Here is a 22,670-nt window from a genome sequence, read left to right on the forward strand (position 1 = left end):
AAGACGGAGGAAGCAAAAACTGCACAGGCTATATTGTGTTTGCCTTCAGGAGGTTAATTTGACAAGCTGAAAAGTTAGAAGCATGATGGGTCAGAGAAAGTGAGCTTAGGTTTTGGCAGAATTCAGCAGGAAGATGTATGCTTTGCTCCAAGGCCATGGTCATGGGTGGCAGTGGGCTAGTCCATGAGTTTGCACCTAATGTGCATCAATTGGAGGGAGAGAGAAAATGGAAAGGAATTGCATCAGTTGGTATTAAATCCAAGTTCAGGTTTAAGTTCTGCAGAAAAGCTTGGCAGAAGAGGAAGGAAAGTCCTGTGAAATATCTCTGGAAAAAGAGTTCTCTGTGGGAGTTTTTCATGATTAATTATACTGCTGTAAGTCACTCACTCTTCTCACTGGTGTCATGGATTGAGCTACAGGTCAATACAAGCCTGTATTTAGACTGGCTAGAAGCAAATGCAGGTTCTTATGCTTCTGATGCTAGGTAGCCTATGTAAAATGCATGGCTCGTCTCAGCCAAGTTTTAATTAGGCAGCTGTCCTCATTACAGAACAAGTTTAGCAATTCACTCACGTAGGCAATTCCACTTGCAGTGTGAAGGATAAAATAGACTAGAGTATTAACCACCATCTCACGCTTCTAAAGAGCATCCTGAGGGCAGGGATGTGATGCACTGAAGAGGGAGACAAGTTGTACCAATGACGTTTGGTCTATTCCTGCTCTGTGGCCCAAGGAATTGGGTTTCTCTGTGTGTCAGTCTCACTGGCACCTGTGCTTTTTCATCTACTGGCAATTTTCATCTTCTTCCTTCACAGCTGTCTAAATCTGGGGTTCCCTTGGTCTCCTTCAGCTACAAGTTTGGCAGTGATGGGCTTCTGTTTGTATTGGAAGGGATCTTAAAGCTCATCCGATTCCAAACCCCTGCCATGGGCAGGGACATCTCACAACAGACCAGGTTGCTCAAAGCCCCATCCAGCCTGGCCTGAACACTGCCAGGGATGGGGCAGCCACAGCTTCTCTGGGCAACCTGTGCCAGGGCCATAACACCCTCACAGTGAAGAATTCCCAGGTTTTATGTGAAATAACTACCTTAACCACTTGGTACTGTTACTTTTGTACAGAATTATTATTTTCACAGGCTGAAAAATACTGCAAAATGCATGGAAACGTTATGTTCAGAACTCCAGGCTGCATCCATGGGCAGGATCTGTCACTCTGGCTTTTATCTAGCCCCAATAGCAGTGAGAAGATGGGCTTGGATTTCAGAAAACATCTGCTTTTTACTGTGGGAACCTGGTGCTTACACAACAGGACTGATATTTTGGGGGACTCCTGATCTTCAAAGTGGTGAAAAGAATGATTGATTAGACCGCAACTTTTCAGCCATTTCTGACTTGCAAATCCCCCTCTCGGCAGCTCCAGTTTCTGCATATGTGCCTACGGGGCCGCATAGGTCCTGTGGGTTTTAACCTACTTCCAGTAAATTTGTCTTGGTCTTTCCTGTCTTAAGTGAATGCCTCAGAAGTTGTTCATGGATCTGTAGGCATCTCTGGGTTATGGTTTGAAAACCATTGGATTAGTCAACCTGCAGCACCAATGCATGTGTGAACCAGTCCTAGGCTTCTCTTTGGTGTAGCAACAGAGTTTTGTGTCCCAAATTACTGTGTTTCACTTAGAACTAACTTAGTACGTTGTGAGCTGTGTGATTTGGCTGTATCAGAGTACCTGCTAAGGTTCTGAAAGTCTTTCCCTGAAGCATATCTACAGGCAGGATTTGTTGATTTAAATAGCTATGTGGCTCACAAGTCAGTGAGGTTAAAAATGCAGTAGGAAACCACTGTAAACATCGCATCACTGGCTGAGGAGGATCTGGAGACACGGAGTCGAATGGTCAAGAAGAAACTCACTTTAAATACACCTTGGACAGCTGCCTGGGAGATGGGAGGGATTCAGCAGCTGAGGTTTACATTACAAGTTGGGGTGGATGTTTCTACCAATAAGTATGAGCAGCCTTGCGTGCCAGTCTGCAAGGGGGACTGTGCTAGAAAGTCACTGCTTTGTTTTGCCAGCCAGATGTGGGCTGCTCCTGTTGGCATCAGTGGCAAAACACATCCAGTTTAGCAGGAGCATTTTTGGGCCCTTCAAGAACGTTTATGGAGGCACATGGCTATATGGTCTGTAACGTAGAACCGATAGGCACAAAAGTCAATCTTCATTTCATCATGTATAAGCTAATGGCTTATATGGAAGGTTAAAATCCACCCCCTGAATGTTGGCTGCATTTAGTGGAATCACAGGCGGCTCAGGAGAAAACATGAGTATTTACTGGTAGAAATGTTAACAGACTGGTCTATGGAGCAGTAAACATCACCAAGGATTTCTAAGCCCGGGTTTTCTTAAGGAAAGAAGACTCCCAAACAAGTGGCTGTGAAGAAGAGAAATTTATGGAATCAGCATAACTCCATGAAATGACTCTGCAAATGGTAAATTTGAGAACAAACTAATAATTTAAAGAGAAGGCCAGGGATAAACTCTTGTACTACTAGAGGGAAACAGTTGTTCTCTTCCCCTACCCACGTCCCCATCTGCTCTCTCCTTTTACCAGCTCTGGAGCTCACCTACCTGAGCTGAGCCCATTCAACTCAGTCTAACAGAATCATAGAATCACAGGATCATAGACTGGTTAGGGTTGGAAAGGACTTTGAAATCATCTAGCTCTAAACCCCCTGTCATGGGTAGGAATACCTCACACTAAACCGTGTTGCCCAAGGCCCCTTCCAACTCTCTCACTGAATTAGTTTTCTGCTGTTCTAATGTGTTGAATTGGCTTAGCAGAAGAGGAGACAAACCCACTACCAAAGACGGGCAGAAGGTCCAGGCCAGGAGTACAAGAATGAAGAAGTAAGGGAAGTCATTCCGCTTTTTGAGGCAGCAAGGCCCCTGAACACCCAAAGCCTTATTTACAATAACTTCACCCCCCACACAGAGGGGGTGTGCTCCTCTGCGATGTGACCTAAGACCTCATCCCAGACAGCTGTGAGATTGCTTGACCATTTTAAGGAGAAATATTAGGAAGGGCACAGGAGGACCTTCAGCCTTTGGTTATTTTGCCCGTATTCCTTACAAAATGGATAGATTCAAGCCTAATGTAAAACACTTTTTGCCCCATAGCCACATAGAATCATAGAATCATAGAATAGTTAGGGTTGGAAAGGACCTCAAGATCATCTAGTTCCAACCCCCCTGCCATGGGCAGGGACACCTCACACTAAACCATCCCACACAAGGCTTCATCCAACCTGGCCTTGAACACTGCCAGGGATGGAGCACTCACAACCTCCCTGGGCAACCCATTCCAGTGCCTCACCACCCTAACAGGAAAGAATTTCCTCCTTATAGCCAATCTAAACTTCCCCTGTTTAAGTTTTAACCCATTACCCCTGTGTATCTCGATATACAGCCAAGCACAAGACCAAATAACCAGTGCATGGTCAGGATGCGTGTGGACAGTAGGGCAGATCATATATGTAAGTGCTTGGGCAAAAGAGAACTGATGTCAGCTGTGGGGGCAGGCCCTTGTCTTTTTGGGCTGTGAGTTCTACTGAGTCACGAACTCGACAGTCCTCCTTTCTGCCTTGCGTCTGTTGTCTTTCACCCTGCTCGTGTTCCTGACGTCTTGCCCTCCCGCCTCCCTGTTCCCTACTTTTTAACCTCACTTTCCATCTATGTCACTGTGGTCTTCAAAAAGGATTGTTTGTAGCCACTTTTGTTAGCAGAAAGGAAAACAGAGGAAGACCACAAGAAAGGAGGAAGCTGCAGGATAAATAATGATTGTACCTCACCATGAGAGCTTCTTTTGATCCTCTGCAAAAATAAATAAATGTCTCCATACCAGCCGGTAAGGAGAGGTGAACACATCTGTGAGATACAGATGCTTTATTGTCTAGGATATTGTTTTCTCGATTTGTATCTTGCAGGAGCAATGACAACATGTCTGAAAATGTCGAGACGTTTTGGACAGATTTTTTCTTACCTCTCCCTGTCCTTGACACTTACATTTTAATTTGAGATATTCTCATCAACACACAGAATCACAGAATGGTTTGGGTTGGAAGGGACCTTAAAGCTCATCCAATTCCAACCCCTTGCCATGGGCAGGGACACCTCCCACTAGACCAGGTTGCTTCAAGCCCTGTCCAGCCTGGCCTTGAACACTGCCAGGGATGGGGCAGCCACAGCTTCTCTGGGCAACCTGTGCCAGTGCCTCAGCACCCTCACAGGGAAGAACTTCTTAAATCATTACTAGTGCAGGAAAATATATATTGATTTGGACACAGACATAATCATAGCTCCCGATGCATATGCATGGAATAGCACCTGATGTCTGCTTTCAGTATTGCTGCCTGTATTTACAGGACAGAGCCTTCCCCAGTTAGTGTTTGACAGAACTGGTATTTTAGCTGCTCAGATGGCTTTTATTTAAAACACGCAGGAGACAGCACCAGAGCAGTGTTCGGTAGCTAAGGCATGTATAAACATCAGGTTAACCTGAGTTCAGGACAAGTGCTAATACAAGGAAAGCTCTCCACGGGAGAACGCCCTGTCTGACGCGGATGGGGCCACTGCTCCCTGTGCTTGAGCAGCTCCCGTGTCACCCTGCCTCCTGCTTCTCCCCTCGGGTCACCCTCCGTAACGAACCGGCACAGCTGCCCACGTCCACAGCCAGCCAATGGACCGAGCGCTGCCATAACCACACACGGATGTGGGGTGGCGATGGGGAAGGGGCTCGGGCTCCGGGCCGGGGGGCTGAGCGGCAGTGCTGCCGCATGGGAACCCCCACAGCCTCACTGCAAGTGCGGGGCGGGCTGCTTCGTCCTGCTCTGTCGGGCCGGCCACGGGGCTGGGTGGGGATGATCCGTCCCGTGTTCTTGTGAGGTTCCCCCCTCGCAGCCGGCTCTGCCGCTCGTTGTGCCCCCCACCAGCAGCCTGCGCACACCCGGCGCAGACCCCTCCTGAACCTCAAAGAGCCGGGATTCGCAGACCGGAGGCACGGTCACGCCGTCGGGAGCGGCGGCCGGAGGGCAAGGGGCGATGCCTCCCGGTTGGGGTAGTGGTGAGCTGTGAGAAGGACTCGGCCTGACGGCAAACCGCCCCGCCGCGGGCCGTGGCTCTGCCCCGCATGGCGCACCTGCACCACCGCCCGGCCCCGCGGCGGGCAGGGCCGGGCCGGGCCGCGTTGCCGCCCCCCGCCCGCTCCGCCTCAGCCCCATGCCCGGGCGGGCTATAAGAGGAGGCGGCGGCGGCAGCCGTGCCGCGCTGCCCGTGCTGGCGGCGGGAGCAGGGGCGGCAGCGGCGCTGGGGCAGCGCCGCCATGAAGTCACCTCAGGGGCAGCGGCCGGCGGGTCACGGTGGGAGCGGTGGGTGAGGCGCCGGGGTGGGGGCTCTGAGGGGGGAAGGAGGGATGGGGGGGGTATCACCTTCGCACGCGGGGGTCGGGTCCCGGACCCGGACCCGGTCCCGGCGGGTCCTGACTGAGTTGCCTCCGCCCGTCAGCGCCGGGTGAGGACGGCGGCGGGGGCCTGGCCGAGGCGCTGGGGGAGTTTGACACCGTGCTGGCCGAGTTCTCCTGCCCCGCCGCCCGGCGCCGCTTCCACTACGGAGAGCACCTGGAGCGCATGAAGCGGCGGAGCAGCGCCAGCGTCAGCGACGGCAGCGGCCTCAGCGACTCCGAGAGTGAGTGTCCGGCCGCCCCGCGGCCGGTGTTGGGGGCAGCGGTAGCAGCAGAAGGGGAAGGGAGGACGAGAGCTCCTGGGGAAGCCACATCAAGGCTGGGTTAGGAGGCGAGGCTGAAACACTCGCTACGGACGGGGGTCAAGTGGGCGCCTGGGACACCGGGGCACCCCGGCGTGGCAAAGACAAGACGTCTTACAGCAGTCTTCTAGTGCCTGCAGAGATCCTGTAAGAAACATGGAGAGAGACTTCACAAGAGCATGTGGCGATAGGAGAAGGGAGGATGGCTTTAAACTGGAAGAAGGGAGACTTAGATGAGATACTAGGAAGTAATCCTTCACTGTGAGGCTGCTAAGGCACTGGCACAGGGTGCCCAGAGAAGCTGTGGCTGCCCCATCCCTGGCAGTGTTCAAGGCCAGGTTGGACGGGGCTTGGAGCAGCCTGCTCCAGTGGAAGGTGTCCCTGCCCACGGCAGGGAGTTGGAACTTGGGGGGCTTTAAGGTCCCTTCTAACCAAACCATCCCATGAGGTTCTTAATTTAACAGGGTCTGTCTGCTCTATCTCAGTAGCCAAAATACGATTTGAGAGAAAGTTAACTAAAGTGTGTTTTACAGAGCAGGTGGAAACTCGTACAGGTTTATGGCTTAGTGTTATCATTATTTCAGAGGTGATGACTTTAAGCTAATTTGCACACAAGTGTATCAATTGTATACAAGTGGTGAAGTGGTGCATGCAGAACATAGCACAGGAAGGGTGGGAAGCAGATACTGACTCATGACCTGCTTTAGGCCAGAAAACAGAATTGGAACTAAGTTGTTTTTTTTTTCTTTTTTTTTTAGTTAACTTGGAAAAAAGTTTTATGCCTCTTATATTTTGGTAGTCTGGGAGAAAAAACTTATTTTCTTTTCCAGACAATGAGGCTGGAAACTGCTATTCTCCTTGGGGGCAGTAGACTCAAGGTCTACTTTGTTAGAAGTAAGCTCTGCTTAAAAACAAACTATACCCATTTTTTTAGTCCCTAACTACATAGGAAAGCTTTATGAAACTTAGCTCTTTTCCAGCTATTTGTAATAAAATTGCTCCCCTAATTTCTGTTTTAAATATTTTACCAGTTCAGGGACTTACTTCACAGTTCTGTTGACTTAGTGCTAAAACATTAACGTAATCTTCCTCGTACTGAAGCTGTGAGAGCATAGCTTCTCCTTATTATCAGAGCCCTTTATTTCATCAGCATGGGCAGGATGCATTTCACTTCATGGACAGGTAATGTTTTACCTGCTCTCAACGTGGATACCCTGGCTGTGAGTGCCTTTGGGTTTGTATTTTTTCCTGTAGTCAGTGGAGATACGTGGATCAAGATGTTCTGCTGTCTCATCATGTAGTGGGTGAATCACTGCTTGTAAATATCTCTCTGCTTCTGAGAAAGCTTTGGAAATGCGTGCCCAATTTAGGCTGACACTAGCCTTTTGGATGGCTGAAGGTGTGTAGGGTGAGGTCTGCATTTACTGAGACAAGCTGATGAAAGTATGCGATCTCTGCTTTAAATAATAGTAAAAGCTTATTATCAATTGCAGCAATACAGCCCTAGTGTTACTATTTCTTGTGCAGTCTTCAATATTGTGATACATTAACCTCTTACGTACTCTTACCCACAAATGAGATATTTAAAATGATAGAGTGAAATAATCTACTGTTAAGGAAACTGCAAAAAAAACCCCAACCAAACAAAAAGAACCCAACCCCCCCCCCAAAAAAACCGGAATCAAGAACTTTTCTTGAACAGATAAAGACATCTGTAGTTGCTTGTTCAGAAAACTTAAGTCTTGAACACTGCTTAAAATTGCTCTGTTAGAATTGACAGGAAGGCATTTTGGAGGAAGATGGTGTTCTCTGGCAGGGTGGGAAGCCTGGAGAGAAACAGCCTCTTGTGTGAATGAGCAGACCACATCTTCAGGAAGATCTGGAAAATAAAAACATGTATCACAAATCTGCACTGATCTAGTTGAAGACATTAATGGATTGCAGGATAGGCATGGTTTGATGGCTCTAGACAAAGTCCTCAGGGATCTTGCATGAGGAACTTGTCAAGCTGTCAGATCCCATCCAGTGCTGTGGTTCCTCCCTTGGTGATGCATCATGTGAAAGATGTCTCTGCAGCAATCGAAATCACAGTCTTTTGGACACTGGCATATACTGGACTAGGAGGGTGCACCAAGAGTAGCCTATTGGCATCCGAAAGTGTCAACTGTATGAGGATACATGTTTAAGAGAGGAGAAATGGTAAAACAACCAGCTCTCCTTGCTTCTTGGAGAAGGCCCAATAAATCACTTCTTCCTAAAGGCATCTTTCAGTGCAGACAATTTCTTATTTTGAAGTTACAGTAAGATTAGAGAGGAGCTGCAGATTTACTAGGAGACCCTTTTATAAAACAGGCTCCACTGTCTGATGTAATCCAGCTACACTCCCTACATCTAATTTAAGAATAGATGCAGGGAGTTTCCTACTTACCCAGGCTCTTTCTGCTTAAGCTCATTTTTTTTTTTCTCTTAGGTTCACCTTTCCTTTGGTCTGTCTTGTTTAGTGCAAGTGTAGTGCTGAATTCATGACTCTGCTATTCCCATGGTAATGCTTAGGTTAAACACCACTGCAAGGTCAAGGAGAACATGGGCTGAAAGAGCAAGTTCCGACAACACCAATCTCTAGCAATGCAAAAGGAATTCCAACAATATTACCTGCTGATAATTTGAATGATCCTCTTGTATATGAACGCTCTTTGCACCTTTGCAAAATCTTGTTATACAGTCCCAAGATTCTTCCAAGTGCACTTTGTTAGGTATGCATAGAACAGTTCAGATTATTGTATTTAGCACTATCTCTTGTTTGTTGGTTTATCTAATCCTCCTAACTGATGTGGTGTGGTTGGAGGTTAGGCGTATATCTTTCGGCCACTCCTGCAGTGGTATCTTCTGTGTCCAGGGTGGGACTGCAAGGGGAGGTGATGTTTTAAACTGTTGCAACTGTCTGTTTCAAGGCCCTTGAATCAATCTTAAATTCAATTTTACAACAAAATAGTAATAGATATCAACTGGTCATGCTTGAACAATACTGTTTATTAGGGTAAGGAAAGCCTTTCGTTTCCTGGGGCTTCTCCCATGAGAATGAGCCCATTTAAGTTAACAGAAATATTTACAGAAGATCTTTATCAGTTATAGTTAATCCTGCAAGTATTGCTTTTAACCTTAAAAATCCCCTTTTGAGTGGGCTAGCTCCAAAAGTTCCAAGTGAAATTCTGATCCTGCATATTTTGGGCTCCTAAGGAAAAAAACAAATTTGAAGATACTGCAGTGAAAAATGGGCAGGATTGTACTTGATTCTCCCACATCTTGTCTTGTTATTTGAGTAAATGCTTTTTGGATGAGCTCTGTCTTGGCCATGGTTAAGTACTGCACATAATGTGATGGACTCTAGACCTTACAGTAATAGAAAGGCTTGCATGTGCAGATGTTCATGATGATCTTAGTACTTGGCCCACAAGTATTACATTAACCACAACAGCTGATGGGGTCAGTGCTGGGAAATCATGATGCAACTGTTACTCCAACATTCTTTGAGTTGCTGGACTGTGAGTATCAGTTATGTTTCAGCTCGATGTATTCAGCTGCTTCAATGTATAACAGCTTGTAGCTTAGGTTATTAATCATGCTGAAATCCCTAAGTTGAGGGATACCTTATAACTCTTTGCTATTTTCAGCATATGTTGGTTGTGATAAAATAGGATTCGTGTTAGTGTGCTGTGCTGGTAAAAGCCACTACTGTAGATACAGCTATATAGACAAACTCTTACAGATGCTATTTGCTTCCTGTGTGTTGGAATAAGCTTGCAGAGAAATGTGCAGGCTTGCCTGTGTAAATCACATGTCCTAGGATATTGTGCTATGCGCTACTACATTGTATACTAGCATGATGTCGGTGCATTGTGCTAGTACAGTATATGGCAGTGTCAGGATCAGTATAATGAAGAGAAAGTTGGACTTCATGAGAGGTTGAGAAGGGAAGAAGCACTTTAGTGTTTCCTGTGCCAAAGTTATAATAACACTGAAAAGCTAAACCATAATCTGCTGTTGTGCTCTGAGAAATGCTTCATATTTTTAGCTCTGTATGTGTTTTCTTCAAACAGGTTCAGCTTCCAGCCTCTGTTAAAAGTGTTGAGAAATAAATGCATTGATTTAATTCTTGCACTCGTACAGCCTGCAGTGTATCCTCATAGTTATTTTTTAGGAGTATGTAAAGGGTTTATGACGTTTATGTCCGGGGTTTTAAATACAACAAAATCACCCTCTCAGTGCATCTAGAACTCTTTAATTTTGTAATTTCGAAATGAAGTAGGTGCAGGTTTATTAGGGGGTTGAACAATATCTGTTAGCACCCAATGCCTGCTGTAGTGCAAGCATTCATGGTTACATGCCATGGATGTCTCTGTGTGCTTGTGCTAATGCCTGCACTATTTAGAGATGAAGCATTGGACACTACTTACTGCAGCACTCATCCTGAAAAGCCTGTTTACATTGGCAATCTTGCAGTATGTGACAGTAAAGAAGGTACAGAAAAAGGCAACAGAAATGACTGAAGGCATAAAATAGTTTCCAAATGATTAAATAGACTGGAGCTGTCAAGCTAGAGGAGGGATGTCTTGGGTGGGACAAGCTAGTCTTCCAGAAAATTATAAGTGACATTAGGAGAGTGACTTCTACCTCACCCAGAATGAGAAAATCAAATTAAATCGGCATGTTTCAACAGAAGAAGAGTGATTGCTTCTCATGGTGTATAGTTAAACTGTAAAACATAGTGACTTAAGGTATCATTGATGTTAAAAGCTTGTACCCTCAAAAACTAGCTAGATAAACTCTTCTACAGGCATCTGCTATGAGACACAAAATGTGGAGTAGGTGAGCTTTTGCTCTTAGCAGCAAATCTCAGTCTTATATGATGAAGAAGAAAACATTTTGAGAAGGTAAATTGTTTCCTCAAATATTTAATAGTCTTATCTGCAACAAGGAGGGAATAGAATATTTATAATGAAAAAAAATGAAGCAAGACTCCCATGGAGAAATAACATTTTATTAAATGATGTGGTTAAATTACCAGTACATTCAAAGGAAAAAAAAACACAGATGTTTCAGGTGCACAAATTTCTCTCCAGGTACTTTAATGAGAAATGTGCTTTTTTGGTAGGATTTCTTATTCTTTGCAGCATACCTGTTCCTCTTACACTTTATAAAGGAAACATTAATAAAGGGGAAGGTTGGAGTTGGAAGCACTGTCTCGCAGGTAGTAAGTGTGGTGAGGAAAGGGAAAGGTAAGCTTTGTGAATAATGAGAAGGCATGCTTGTATTTCTGAATTTCAGGCTTCACAGGTCACTTGTAACTGTGATTTGAAATCTTTTAAACCACAAAGCATAGATGTGTCAGTAGTGAAAAGGTGTGATTTTTATGTCAGCATTGGAGCAGATGTTTGTTTTGTTAGCTTAGGCAAAAACCCTCACACAAATAAACATTGCAGCCAAGTGTAACTGTGGTTATGATCAAAATAAACACTGCCCTTGAGGGCTGCAACATATGTATTGCTAAACAGACATCATGAATATTTCTCACTTCTATTGGTGGCATTAGAAATTCCTGATTTTACTTTCATTTTTTAGCTAGTAGGTTATGTTCTGACTAGGAATGAGTTGTGCAGTCTGCTCATTAAATGCTGAGCTACTGTTTTATAATGAATTCATGGCTTATAGGGACTTTAGCCAAATTTTAAAGCTCCTCTCTCCAAACTTAAGATGTGATTTATATCCACCCCACCCCCCACCCCAAGCTTTCCCCACTGAAAACTGTATTAAAGTTTTTTTGCCTACTCCAGTGCTCTTTAAAATTGTATCATCTTGAACTATGGTACTAGAAAGAGCATAAGATTAAAGAAGTCAGACAGCTGAACTTTTTCCATTGTCTGTTTTAAAATTAAGTTTGAGGTTTTCCTCCTTCAGTTAATTATTTAACCAGAACCTTTTAATTGCTCATTTTGTGGGGACATTCCATATTTACATGGTGTTGCCCTGTTTTTTCTTTGTGGTTTAACCATATACTGGAACAGCAAAGGTCAATACTAACTACAGATTACTTTGCCAAAGTAAAATATGCCCATGTTTATTCCAACCCCCTAATTTTGCAGTTGTTGGTTTAGTTTGACTCGCGTAAATCGGTAGCTTAACTCTCAGATTTTAAGGACTTGATTTAAAAAAGACGATTTGAGTGTTTTGGGTTGATTTTTTTTTTTTTTAACCAGCCAAAGGGGCATAGTTTATATACATGCACAGGCAGTAGAATCAGTACACAAAATGAAAAATAAGGAATGAATGATAAATGAACTTGCATCTCAATGGGAGAGAAGGGGCTGGATGAGGAAGGACAGCAGTGATGAGAGATCCTTGGCATCAGCCTCTGGTTATTGGGTTGGAGGGGATGTTGCATTTGTATGGCAGTGGAATTCTTCCAAGGGCCATTATTGGAGGTGAATGGGCAAATCTTGGCTGTGGCAGCTAGTAGAAAGCAAGGACTTGAACTATCCTTTTCCCAGAACTTTCTGCCCTACAGCCACACTTTGCCAAAGTGGATACTTTTATGTGACAGATATCGCAAGTATTTCTTTTTAAGAGCGCATTGTTTTCAGCATTTGTTATGGTGACCTTGATGACAGAGTCAATGCATTCCTCCTTCTGTCACCAGAATTGCTGCTGCATGGTGACATTTGTAAGCCACAGCCAGTAGCTAGAGTATGTTTTTGCTTTTTGAGGAAGATAAATATTGATATTTTCCTGAAACTATTAATATTACAACCCTTCAGAAGATAACACTGGTTTGTGAAAACATTTCATCTTTTGAGACTGGAAGAAAAACATTCAGGTATTTTAAAGCAACAGTTCTGTCTTATGTTCTTTTTGCCCAGTTGTAAATATTTCCCAACATAAGGTTTGGGGAAGCCAGTATGAAATAACATTTTCTGGTTTAAATACTTTCTGAGGTGAGCCATCAGTACTTTCAACTGCTTATAGAAGGAATATGGAGAGAAAACCACAACAAGAATCAAAGGTGGCTACTAGCTTGGATGTATGTGTACATGGATATAAAAAGAATTGCATTAAAATTTTGCAGATAATTTAAATGACTTATTAAAGCTTTTGTAATTTGAGTTGCCCTCACAAGCATTCACAAAAAGAACATTTTATTCCAGCTATATATAAGAGCAACTGGAGCTTTAGATTTGGAGTATGACAAGGATTGGTTTGTAATACAAATTCCCAGCATCACTACATTCGGTGTCTGGGTACTAGTAGCATAGACTCCCTGTTGAAGTACACTCAATTTTGTAGCCGTTGTTCTCTGGCTTATTTTTTTCTTAATTCAACGGGCTCAAAAGGCTGTAAAAATATTAAATAATTTGGAAGGTTTTGTTCTGCTCTTCTCAGATCCATTGCCCAGAAAATGTTTTATCTATAGTCTGTTCCGTCAGTGTCTCAGTGAGTTGTGCTCTTGGCTACAGCACTGCTTGTGTGAGTTGTTTGGCTTTTTCGTGGTGCTAGGGGTTTTGTTCTAAACAGCAAGAATTTTCCATTCAGAGTTTCTTGGTCACCAGGGTTTGCATCTTGGCCGGAAAGAAATGTGGATTTAGTAGAAAGTTGGTCTGTAAGTTGATTTCAGGAGGAAATTTGTCATACCTCTAACTGTTACTTTCAAACCATTAATGTGCAGGGTTCATAGTGTGGGGTACAACACCAGCGACACATGTAATTGCAGAGCAGTGTCAGATTCACACCCCTCTCCTCCCCACCTCTGCCCTTAGGTTGCTTTTTATGGTTTTAGGAACTACTTTTTCTTTAAAAAATGTTAATTTTTCCAATTTTCTGTCTAAAATTATCTAAATTCTGCATTGTATTCATCAGATCTTTCTCATATCTTAAGTTTCAAGTAGATAGGTTTTGACCTGCTCAGGTTTAGAGAGGAGAACAGGTGCTTAAAAGTGAAGATAAAATATTACAATGAAAAGCTAGCAAGAAGCAGCATATCCCTCTTTCTCAACAAGAAATACTGACTGGTGGCTGATTTGGACAAGCAATAGTCCCAGGTAATAGATGCCAGTCATGCCATTTGCTTATGTTTGCACAGTTCTGTAGGCAGCATGTGCAGGAGCTGCTTGAAGAGTGAACTGTGAAAGTACAGTACTGTGGTGGGCTAACATGCATATAGAAGAAGAAAATAGGTTGAAGGCTGAAGCTTGTCACAAGCCTTTTCAGTGTGCATTACAACAAAGGTAGGCTTGGAAGCTAGCACAGAAGAAACAGGGAAAAAGAATCATAGAATAGTTAGGGTTGGAAAGGACCTCAAGATCACCTAGTTCCAGCCCTCTCTGGCATGGGCAGGGACACCTTCCACTAGACCAGGGTGCTTAAGGCCCTGTCCAACCTGGCCTTGAATGCTTAGTACATGCAGCCATCTGGTCTGACTTGGCACTGTACCCCTGTACTCCTGTAGAGGGTGGTTTAATGTTAGCAAGGACAGCAGGCTAGAGGAGATAGGGTGTGAAGACACACACCTCTTCCCAAAGATGTGGAAACTTACAGTAGAGGAGTAGTCTTCTGGAGAATGATGGTCTCTGTGTTTGATATCTGGCAGTATTCAGTAGAGGTGTAGATGTGCAGATCTTGGCACTGCAAGCAGTGTTCATGCCCCCTTTTGCTAATTCAGCAAGACACCCTTAATTAAATGAAGGCAGTGACCTCCTGGCATCACAAATGGGACAGGTGTCCAAGGGGCTGTGACAGTACTGGCTTGGATGGACTTAATGCTGCAGTGTAACCACCTGCTAGGCTGGGGCTGTAAGGACAAATACTGCGTCTGCTGAAAGGAGGCAAAATTGGAAAGCAGGGGTAGTCACCACCCCATGTAACGAGGCATACATTTGTTTCCTAGGAAATGTGCCACATCAATGGAGGCCATTGACATGTTTGTGTTACAATGCTTTCTTTTATGGTTTTCAGGTCACTGGCTCAAAACCTCAGGAACTAGTAGTTTTAGTGTCTCTAACACAATGACAGTTCCTCCTTCCAGTGGAGCCATGACTAATACTTTGTATGCACTATGCATCATAGAACTCTTATGAAAAGAGAGAATATAAAGATCAGTTTTTTTCATACTTTTGAAACTGAAGGCCTTGTCCAAAATCCAAGAACATCAGAATAGTATTGGAACCTTTCCCATTGCTTTCCAGGGCATGTAAAGCTTCCTTTGAAAGGTCATCTACAAGACTGCAGAACATCTTGTGTATAGATGTACTGCTCATGAACTCCAGAGTCACAGAGTAGAACAAAACTAAAAGGTGCTATATTATTTATGTGGAACACAAGACCTAAAGCAGCAGAGTAATATATGGAGAAATGGGTGAGTTTGCTTCAGGGATGAGGACAGCACTGAACATATTGTGTGCTGGGAAACTGTCCTTGTCCTGGTGCTCTTTATTCAGCTTTTCTAATAGCCTTTTAAAACCAGGTGACCAGAATTTCCTAGAATCTTGTGAATTAGGCAGGTCACACCAGGCCTAATTTAGTGGGTGGGGGATAATTGCCGTTCTTGTAATATTGTCCAAATGATGCTGACTGCAGGGAAAGCTGACACTTTCCTTACCAGGAGTGAGGATTTGACCTAGGACTGCTTGCTTTTTAACAGTAGGTGTGGTAACAATGCTCTTCACACAATAAATGATTTATATATCCCTCTGGTTTTGAAGTCTGAAAATTTGAATTCTACAGATTTTGAAGCCCATATAGGAAAGGCCCCATTTGTTTTGAGTTTTATTGCAAAATTGCCGGTCTTAATTTTACTTTGTAACGTAACTTTCTTACAGGTGCAGGTTCACTTTACAGAAATAGTTTCAGCCTCAGTGATGAAAAGCTCAACTCTCCGACGACATCTACTCCAAGCTTGCCATCTCCATCAGTAACTCCGTGTAAAGGTAAGCTTTACTGTTGGCATTTCTTCCTAATTCTCAACTATGTAGGCTTCTTTCTATGAGCCAGGATTCACATGTGTAATTTGACTTTGTTTTTCTTAATTCTAACAAATCCAATTATTACTGCAATAGCACGCTGCATCTGCACATCTTTGCAGGTGACCTGCAACTCTTGGTTTTGAAACACCAAGCTGAAGAAAATTGCAGTTTCTTGGTTGATGAGAAATTACGGCACTACTTGCAGAACACTTCAGTTAATGCTTAACTTGTGTTACTTCTTACTGAAGCAACTAAGTAGCTTAAGTTTATAGCTTAATCTATATACAGAAGTACTTAGCCTGAGTGCAGGGGTGCACTAGGTGACTCCTCTGAAGCCATACGTTGCCATTCAAGTTAACACAATTACTTAGACCCATACAGACCTTTCACTGCTGATACAACCCATTTATTAATAATTCATCCCTCCTTTGTGGCTATGCTGTTTCAAAGTAGCTTCTGTCTTACAGCTGATCTAACTCCCCAGGAGCTTGTTTCGTTCTGGTTAACTTAAATGAACTCTAGAGTAGATATATCAATAAATCAATACATATGTACAACATGGTGCTGTTACTACAACTAGTCTTCTCAGGTGCATGCTCAAGGAGCTTTTTGTGCTTTCATGTCTTTTTCACAGTGACTGGTCACAAAAACAAGTTAAATGCTTTCTTTGTAATTAGCATGATATAAGGGAAGAATAACGAGTAATACTTAATAAGAAGTAGCAAAAAAGAGTTCAGTTAAACTGGCAGGAAATACTTGACATGGAGGTACACTAAAGGTCAAGATGCTCTTCCTGATAAGACAGAAATAGAGCTGGAACCAGCTAGGAATAGAGATAAGGAAGCCACTTGGAGTAAAAGTAGATTGAATGGAACCAGTGGTGTTCTCAGGAATGGAGGTTTGTGTGGATTTTTGGATCCAGATTTATAGTGTATGGACCAAGATCAAAAGATCTGACATCACAGCAAACCAGTGATCCTGACATGATTTAAGAGGCATATATTTGGGTAGGACTGGGAGATAACTGGCTGGTGTTTGATTAGGACCATGAATGCAATATTTGAATAGATGCAGTAAGGAAAACTCTCATGATAACAGATGTGGCTTTTTTTCTCTACTTCAGCTTCTGCTTTTTAAGGAAACTGAACAAAGGATTGCTTTGCTTTGTTTCCGTCAAATGGAGAACTATAAAAATTAGTTTTAATTCTCTCCTGTTTTCTAAGAATGCATTTGGACATTGCAGCAACCCTATTGAACTGCCCTGAAAATAGTCTACAGTGTGTCTGATACCACTGAAAATTATTTGGAGGGTTGTGTGGTTTCAGTGTTTCTTTTGAATGGAGAAATACATCATGTCTAAATAGCATTGACTCTTATTTTGCAGCAAAGCTGGGAGACACAAAAGAACTGGAAGACTTCATTGCTGATCTTGACAGGACACTAGCAAGTAGGTAGATTTTTGTTACCTGCATCTCACTTGGTACTGTCAAAGAATGATGAAAACCCAGTGTATGTGGGGAAAGTAAAGGGAAGTAGGCTTCATTTTAGTTTTAGTTGTATGGATCATTAAGTGGATAAGAAGGTAAAATAGACTGAATTCTGGCCTTTGCCTGGATGTTCAAGGCATGCGGTTTAGCTTGTGTTACAAAGGTTCAGTGAACCCTTGTCCCCATCTCTGAGGGAACGGCAGTTCACCTCTCCTTGACAGTGACAGACATCAAGTAAACATCACTTTCTTAAATACTTAAAGCTCAGCTAAAAAGTGGGGCTTTTTCTTCATTGTGAAGCTAAGTAACTGGAGGAATAACTGTAGGTGGGGAAACCTGTTTATACTGGATTTAGCTTTATGAAAGAATTAATAAGCAGGTATCTGTATTTATTGTCTTAGATTAAATGTCAAAATCCTGTTTGTGCTTGTCAACAAGGAATGGAATTTAAATCACTTCTTCCTGTCACTATCTAGATGTATTTTCCAGTTACAGTACTAGATTCTTCATTATTGTTTTTAAAGAAAAACAGTAAAACTAAAAAAACCCACCCTCCTATTCCCAGCTATGTAGTCTGCTTCTTTCTGGTTTTCTGTGCTGTTATGGATGTGACACTGTGTTTTTTATGCATGGAACCAGATTGCAGAACCCAAACCAACAAATTTTTAGGATTAGACCTAAATAGCAGCATGAACAACCCCTCCCCTTCCAATAAACTATGAACTGAGAGGTTTTTGTATTCATTAGGTATTTTCCCTTCCCTGTAATCATTGAAGCCTTGGCCATCTGCACTGGACTTAACTCAAGACAGCTGCCCTTCTGAGCTTCCTACTTCCCTGTCATCTTACTTGTATCTTAATCCCAGTTTCACTTCTCTTACTTAAAATACAATTCTAGTTTCCTGACTTCTGTCATGGATGTATGTTTGAGCTAACTTCAACTACACCACTGAAACCTAATTGGCTGCTCTTCTGAAAGACTTCTTTTTGGCTTTTATGTTCATTTAAAAAAGGCATCATTTTGGCCTGTCAGGAAGTCTAGCAAGCTGAGCATAAATGGGGTGTCTGGTATGTAAACAACATGCAGTCTTATTTAATGTAGAGCTTAATGATCCTTCTTGTTCTGTATTTTCAGGTATGTGAAGGATAAGTGACATCAGTCTGAGACTGAGAACTGCTGCCCTTGTCTGATAACTTTGCTACCCAAGATATTTACCTTCTGAACATAACCTTTGTAAATTCCTACAAACATTTAACTGGCAACATCAGTTCTGTGACTCTGCAGCAGATGGTATAACTTAAGTGTTACAGCTGTATTTTACTTTAAAATATGGCTTGAATTTTAATTTAAAGTTGCTTTTACGAAAATATATTTGTAATTTTATATAGTTGAGAACTTTTAATGCTTTTTGCCATTATAATATATTTTTGTACACAAATAAATGCTGAACTGGAATCCAGGTGTCTGAAAGCTTCGTGTGAACATGCAAACTCTGAAACAGAAGTACAAATTAAGGTCAAGCTTTAAATTATCTGATAAAGGCATATTACCTGTTAGGCAAAATGTTATGCTGGCTTCATGTGGAACCTCCTATTTTTCTTTTTAAATTGCTTAAATAAGAGAATTTTGTACTATGTAAAATTAATATAATCAGAAAAATAAAAAAAATTGGTCAAACTACTACTTCAGATTTGCTTTAATACAAATAGAATAACACTGACTTAGTACAGATTTGAACAATAACACCTATTTCAAACCCCATGTAACAGCTGTCTTTAAAATTACATGCTATTCTACATCAAGTCCTGGTTGGGAGGTCAGGCATTTAGGCCCATGGGTTTAGGCATCAAGGCATAGTTAAATGTCTGGATGTTTCTGATGCCAGAACCTTTGGTCTGAAATAGTCTCTTGCTCTTAAAAGGTGTCCTGACCATCAATGTTATGCTGAAAGAGTGGAAGGTGAATCTGTAGTTTTACGAGGAACCCAATTGTTTCCATATGCAGTAGGCACTGGAGATGTCATTATGCGAGCTGTCTTCCAGCTGCTGCAGGCATTACACTTAGCTCTGCTGTCTGAGCTGCTCATGCAATTGCTGCCTAATCTGTTCAGACCAAGTGAGCTGGGCTTGTTTGAACTCCAGGTCTTATTTTGACCAAAGCAGGCTTGTAAGCCTTTGCATAAGTGGTTTAAATATTGTGTCTCCTTGGTCATTTACCATCTTCGAATGTTTTTTTGTCTGGAAAAGGACATACCTGTGGCTCAGCTACCAGCCAGTTGCTTAGCGACCTTACAGGACTGATTTTGACCTGCCTTCTGCAGCTGGGGGAGAGTACTCTGTATTTGCTAATGGGAACACCATGAGGATGTTGCAAATCCATCTCCTTGCTTTAGATTTCCTAAAAATTGACTGAAACTTTTGTGTGTTATTAAATACTATATGATTTTTCCAGTTTTACTTATTGGTAAGAAAGTAAAATTCTGAACTGGGTACATGTTAAATGGTCTGAAACGATATTGAAGTGGTTATGTGGGTCTTTTCATTGCTTCAGGCGGAAGGGCAATGTAAGATGTATTTTTCTGAAGAGAATATGCTTCAACATTTTCTTCTGCAGATTCAGTTGGTAAATTGCCCCTTAGGCTAGAGATGGAGTGAACTGATTTAGGAGGATGATGTTTCATGTTGTTGTAGGTTAACTACAAAAATCTCTGAAGGAAGGTGGGGTGGTTCAAGTTTGAGACAGGAATTTTGCTCTGAGAGGCTCCTGCACAGCAGAAACCCCATTTTTAGCAGCAAGGTAGGCTTGCTCCAGCAAAACCAGAGCATAATGGAAATTTGGGTCTATGTTGTAAACACGTAAGAGTAAATCCTCCTTTTATCTGCCTATGTGAAACTAAGAGGGGAACCTGTCCCTTCTCCCCAGTCCCAGATGCAAAGGGATGTGTTGCTGTGCAAAGCCAGTGAGGGGCATTTTGTTGGCTAGTGTAGGACTTGCTGTTACATGGAGAGGCACCATGGCTTTCAGCAGGAGCCGAGGTAAGGGGAACCAGGACAGCAGAGACAAGCTCTTTTCCTTTGAGAAACATCTTTAGCATAGTGCATATTTTTCACACTGCTTGAATAGCTGCAGCAGTTTTGGCTGTCATTCTATGTTTTAATACCTTTTGGTAGGGTGAGTGATAGTGTTGGTGAATGGTGGATTCTACCATCATAAAGTTGGAATACTCCAGCTACGTGTGGCTGCCTCAAGCAATGGTGAGGTAGGGGGAGACAGACAGTGGCTTGTTCCTCTGTTTCTCAAGGTTGTATTATTTGAGGCACTGGGCATGAGTGCTTTCCATCTACAGGTTCAGTTAACACTCAATCCAATGGAACACTAGGCCCAATTGATTTACAAGGTATTTACAGTTGGATGTCTCCTTTCAGGGAGTGAAATCACCAAATTAGTACAGTAATTTGGAATGACAGTACTTTGTCCTTACAAACAGGCAATTCTGAAGATTTTTCAAGTATAACCAGAGGTTTAAAGTGAGGCGTGCTCCTCACTTTGTGTAATGTCACTTGGGAATGGAGTTGGGGATTAAATGACCATCTGCTTGTGTGTTTTAATCTTATTTATGCATGAAAAAGTGGAGACTTCTGCTTGCTTATACAGCAGTTCTGGTCATAATCAGCTGCAAAATTTGGGAGTGTCTTCTCCAAAGCTGTTGATCTGAATTCCTCCAGTGTATTATGCTCAGTTCTGAATCTCTTGCTGTGTCAGAAGAAAGGCACTAATGTAGATGTCATTCCACTGGAGTGTCCTCACGACTTAAGTTCATCATCTCATTACCTACGGTGCTGAAAAATGCATTGCTAAGAAAAGTTCCTGTGACCCTCAATCCCCAGTGAGCATTGCTGGAGGCTGCACTGTGCTTATGGACCAGTTTTAATTCTTGTTTTGACCTCCCTCTCACACTGTGATGATGAATTTGGATTCAGAAGAGAGTCACAGCCCTGTTGTGCTAAAGCTACACATCCAGAAGTGGAAACGAGGAGCTTAGACTAAGCAGATGTATTGCTGCAGCTTGACGTGTGTAAGGTGAGGCGCAACAATCTTTTGCACGTATGCTCTTTACCTACAGCAAATTCAAGGTTAAACGGATTAGTTTAAACCTCCACTGCTGAGGCTTCAGCTAATGTGCCTTATCTTGGGTTTGCTATTGACTGTGTGTGTCCTCGGTGCCATCACTCAGGCTCAGCTGATACGTGGTCACTCATTAAGCTTGGTAAGGTGCTCATTTTTCTGAGTCCTTAATAAAGAAGAGAGAAGAGCCAAAAGAGTGACTTTTCCTTTTTTCCTTGTTGCATTGCATGCTTAGCCACTATTGATGCACTGACAGCCAGGTGAGTTTTTGGGAGAGAGAAAAACAGTTGGGTTGGTAGTGACAGAGCTTGCTGATAGGGAAGGGCTCAACACCTGCTGGCTCCTACAGTCTGTTGTGTTGTGCCTCCCCCCACTTCTTTGTTACTGATATTTGCTTTGCAGTACATGCCGGGTGTGGAGCTGATTAGCAGCAGGGTAGCCTAATGCAAAGGGTTAGAGGGGCAAGGATAAACCATTCTCCGAATTTCACACATTCATTGAAGCCTTGGTTTCAATAGTGGGTGCTTGCAAAGAGAAAACCCACAGAGAGCGCTTCTGCCTGCTGGGAAACATTCGTGTCTGCAAGCAGAGATTTATTTACATATTTTAGTTCATATCATGAATTGTTGCTTTTAGATCATTGTCCAGCAGTATCACACCCTGCGTGAAGTGGAAGGAATTCACCAGTGTGAAACGTGCACCCAGCGTGGGTCTCTGTAGAGGAACTCAAGTGGTGTTCATCACAGATGGACCTGGTTGACTGTCCAAGAGGTATTTGCACTATACAGGAGCCCATCCTGTATGAGATTTCATTTATCTGAAGGTACCTAAATGTGCCAGACAAGACATCTGCTAGGCTGTTGGAAAGAAACTTCCAGACGTTGTGGTGTCTGGAAGCAAAGCGAGTATCATCAAGCCAATATGATGGCAGCAGCTTTTGAACTAGATCCAGCTCTGCATAATAACAGCACAAACTCCATACTCTCAATGGGGAAAACTCCTGTTTTCTATGTTACTTTCTACATTACTGATTTCATTGCAGCCTGGCTAACAGCTCTAGCTGTCTAAATAACTTCACAATAATGTAAGATGATCCTGGCTGCTATATCTTATTGACTTCAAGTTGTAAACCAGATCTTTTCAAGGTCTTTTTCTTTCTTACAGATTCAAAGCTATCGGTTGCATGCTATAGATTGGTTTGTGGGATTAAAATAGGCCAGTCAACACAAAGGGATGC

The 22,670-nt window shown here is 42.9% G+C and overlaps 1 protein-coding gene across 2 annotated transcripts; it reads left to right on the forward strand.

The window, feature by feature from the left end:
- Positions 1–5,300: 5,300 nt before the first annotated feature.
- On the forward strand, positions 5,301–18,988 carry RGCC (regulator of cell cycle). Of its 2 annotated transcripts, none has more exons than XM_065678184.1 (5): positions 5,301–5,408; positions 5,554–5,733; positions 15,678–15,785; positions 17,206–17,268; positions 18,443–18,988. In XM_065678184.1, exons 1-5 carry the CDS (start codon positions 5,372–5,374, stop codon positions 18,448–18,450), a joined length of 396 nt encoding a protein of 131 aa, XP_065534256.1. In that variant the 5' UTR covers positions 5,301–5,371; the 3' UTR covers positions 18,451–18,988. The 2 variants fall into 2 exon arrangements, with proteins under 2 accessions (XP_065534256.1, XP_065534255.1); XM_065678183.1 differs by having other exon boundaries at positions 5,307–5,417.
- The last annotated feature ends 3,682 nt before the right edge of the window (positions 18,989–22,670 follow it).

This window comes from Lathamus discolor, chromosome 4 (assembly GCF_037157495.1).
Source record: "Lathamus discolor isolate bLatDis1 chromosome 4, bLatDis1.hap1, whole genome shotgun sequence".
Lineage (NCBI taxonomy): Eukaryota > Metazoa > Chordata > Aves > Psittaciformes > Psittacidae > Lathamus > Lathamus discolor.

Excerpts from the sequence above, each read along its gene's own strand:
- RGCC (XM_065678183.1), top strand. The coding sequence starts at position 5,372 with ATGAAGTCACCTCAGGGGCAGCGGCCGGCGGGTCACGGTGGGAGCG. Across the intron at positions 5,734-15,677 it reads CGGCCTCAGCGACTCCGAGA|GTGCAGGTTCACTTTACAGA; the intron begins GTGAGTGTCCGG and ends ACTTTCTTACAG. Across the intron at positions 15,786-17,205 it reads ATCAGTAACTCCGTGTAAAG|CAAAGCTGGGAGACACAAAA; the intron begins GTAAGCTTTACT and ends CTTATTTTGCAG.